Source organism: Hipposideros armiger, unplaced genomic scaffold (genome assembly GCF_001890085.2).
Source record: "Hipposideros armiger isolate ML-2016 unplaced genomic scaffold, ASM189008v1 scaffold_126, whole genome shotgun sequence".
NCBI classification, from domain to species: domain Eukaryota; kingdom Metazoa; phylum Chordata; class Mammalia; order Chiroptera; family Hipposideridae; genus Hipposideros; species Hipposideros armiger.
Window position 1 is genome coordinate 1313942 of NW_017731476.1, and position 1010 is coordinate 1314951.

A 1010-nucleotide genomic window follows, 5' to 3' on the forward strand; every position below is an offset into this window, starting at 1 on the left:
TTTTTTGGGTTTTTTTAGTTGCAAAACTGCAATTACTTTTGCACCAACTGATGCCATGCTCGCTTGATGGACAGAACACTGTTTTCTCACTTTGATTGACACGTACATGTTTGCCTTCTAGTGCATCTCACCTTTATTCAGCATTTCAGCCAATCAATGGCACCTTGAGCAAGCGGCCGCTCTGTGCATGAAGGGCTGCGTTGTTGCACTGAGATGTTGTTTTCATTTGTTTCTCACGCAGATACCGAGTTTTGGTGATTGGAGACAAGAAAGATCAAGTCGGGAAGGAGGATGAACTTAACAGGCAAGTACTGACATTCAGACCGCGTGCCGTTTCCTCGGCTGCTTGACTGGGTTGCCTGCAGCTTAGCACAGGGCACACCTAGGGCCAAACCCAGCCTGCCGCCTGTTTGTGTAAATGCAGTTTTATTGGAACACAGCCACCCGCATTCTGGGGGTTGTCTGTGCCACTTTCATCAGCACATCAGAACTGAGTGGCTGCGACAGAGGCCATACAGTCCACAAAGACTAAATTATTTATTATCTACCTGTTGACAGAAGACGTTTGCCACCCCCAACCTCACATATCGCCAGCCTAGCCTGAGCTCTCCGCCCATGAGCTTTCCAGGGAAACTCGGCTTTTTTTTTTTTCATCTTGGATAACCAAGATTCAGTTTGATTTTTTGCTCTGTGTTTCAGTGAGAAACCTATTCTCTTTGGAGGAAAACTTGTTTAAAATGGCATGTTAGGAAAATACAAGCACTTAACCACATTAGGTAGTTGTGAAAACCTGTTTCCAGGTCCCTTCACCCCTTCCGCCCCAAGGTGAAACATTTCTCCCGCAAAAACCAATCCGTTAATAAGGCTTAAAAACCATCGTGCACTTTGTCTTAGTGCATAAATGCTTTGGGCATTTGGGTCACTTTTGTGAGACTGAAAACTGGTTTTTGTTTGTTTGTCTGTCTGTCTTTTTTATTGGGGAATTGGGGAAGGGGAACAGTGTTAGGGAA

At 45.0% G+C, this 1010-nt stretch overlaps 1 protein-coding gene across 1 annotated transcript in view; it reads left to right on the top strand.

Annotated features, from left to right (window-relative positions):
* The window catches only part of GTF3C1 (general transcription factor IIIC subunit 1), a 66384-nt gene that overhangs the window by 54527 nt on the left and 10847 nt on the right, over positions 1-1010 (top strand). The window contains exon 28 of the mRNA XM_019648446.1: positions 242-304. Within this exon, the coding sequence (XP_019503991.1) occupies positions 242-304 (63 nt within the window). The remainder of the gene's footprint in view (positions 1-241; positions 305-1010) is intronic.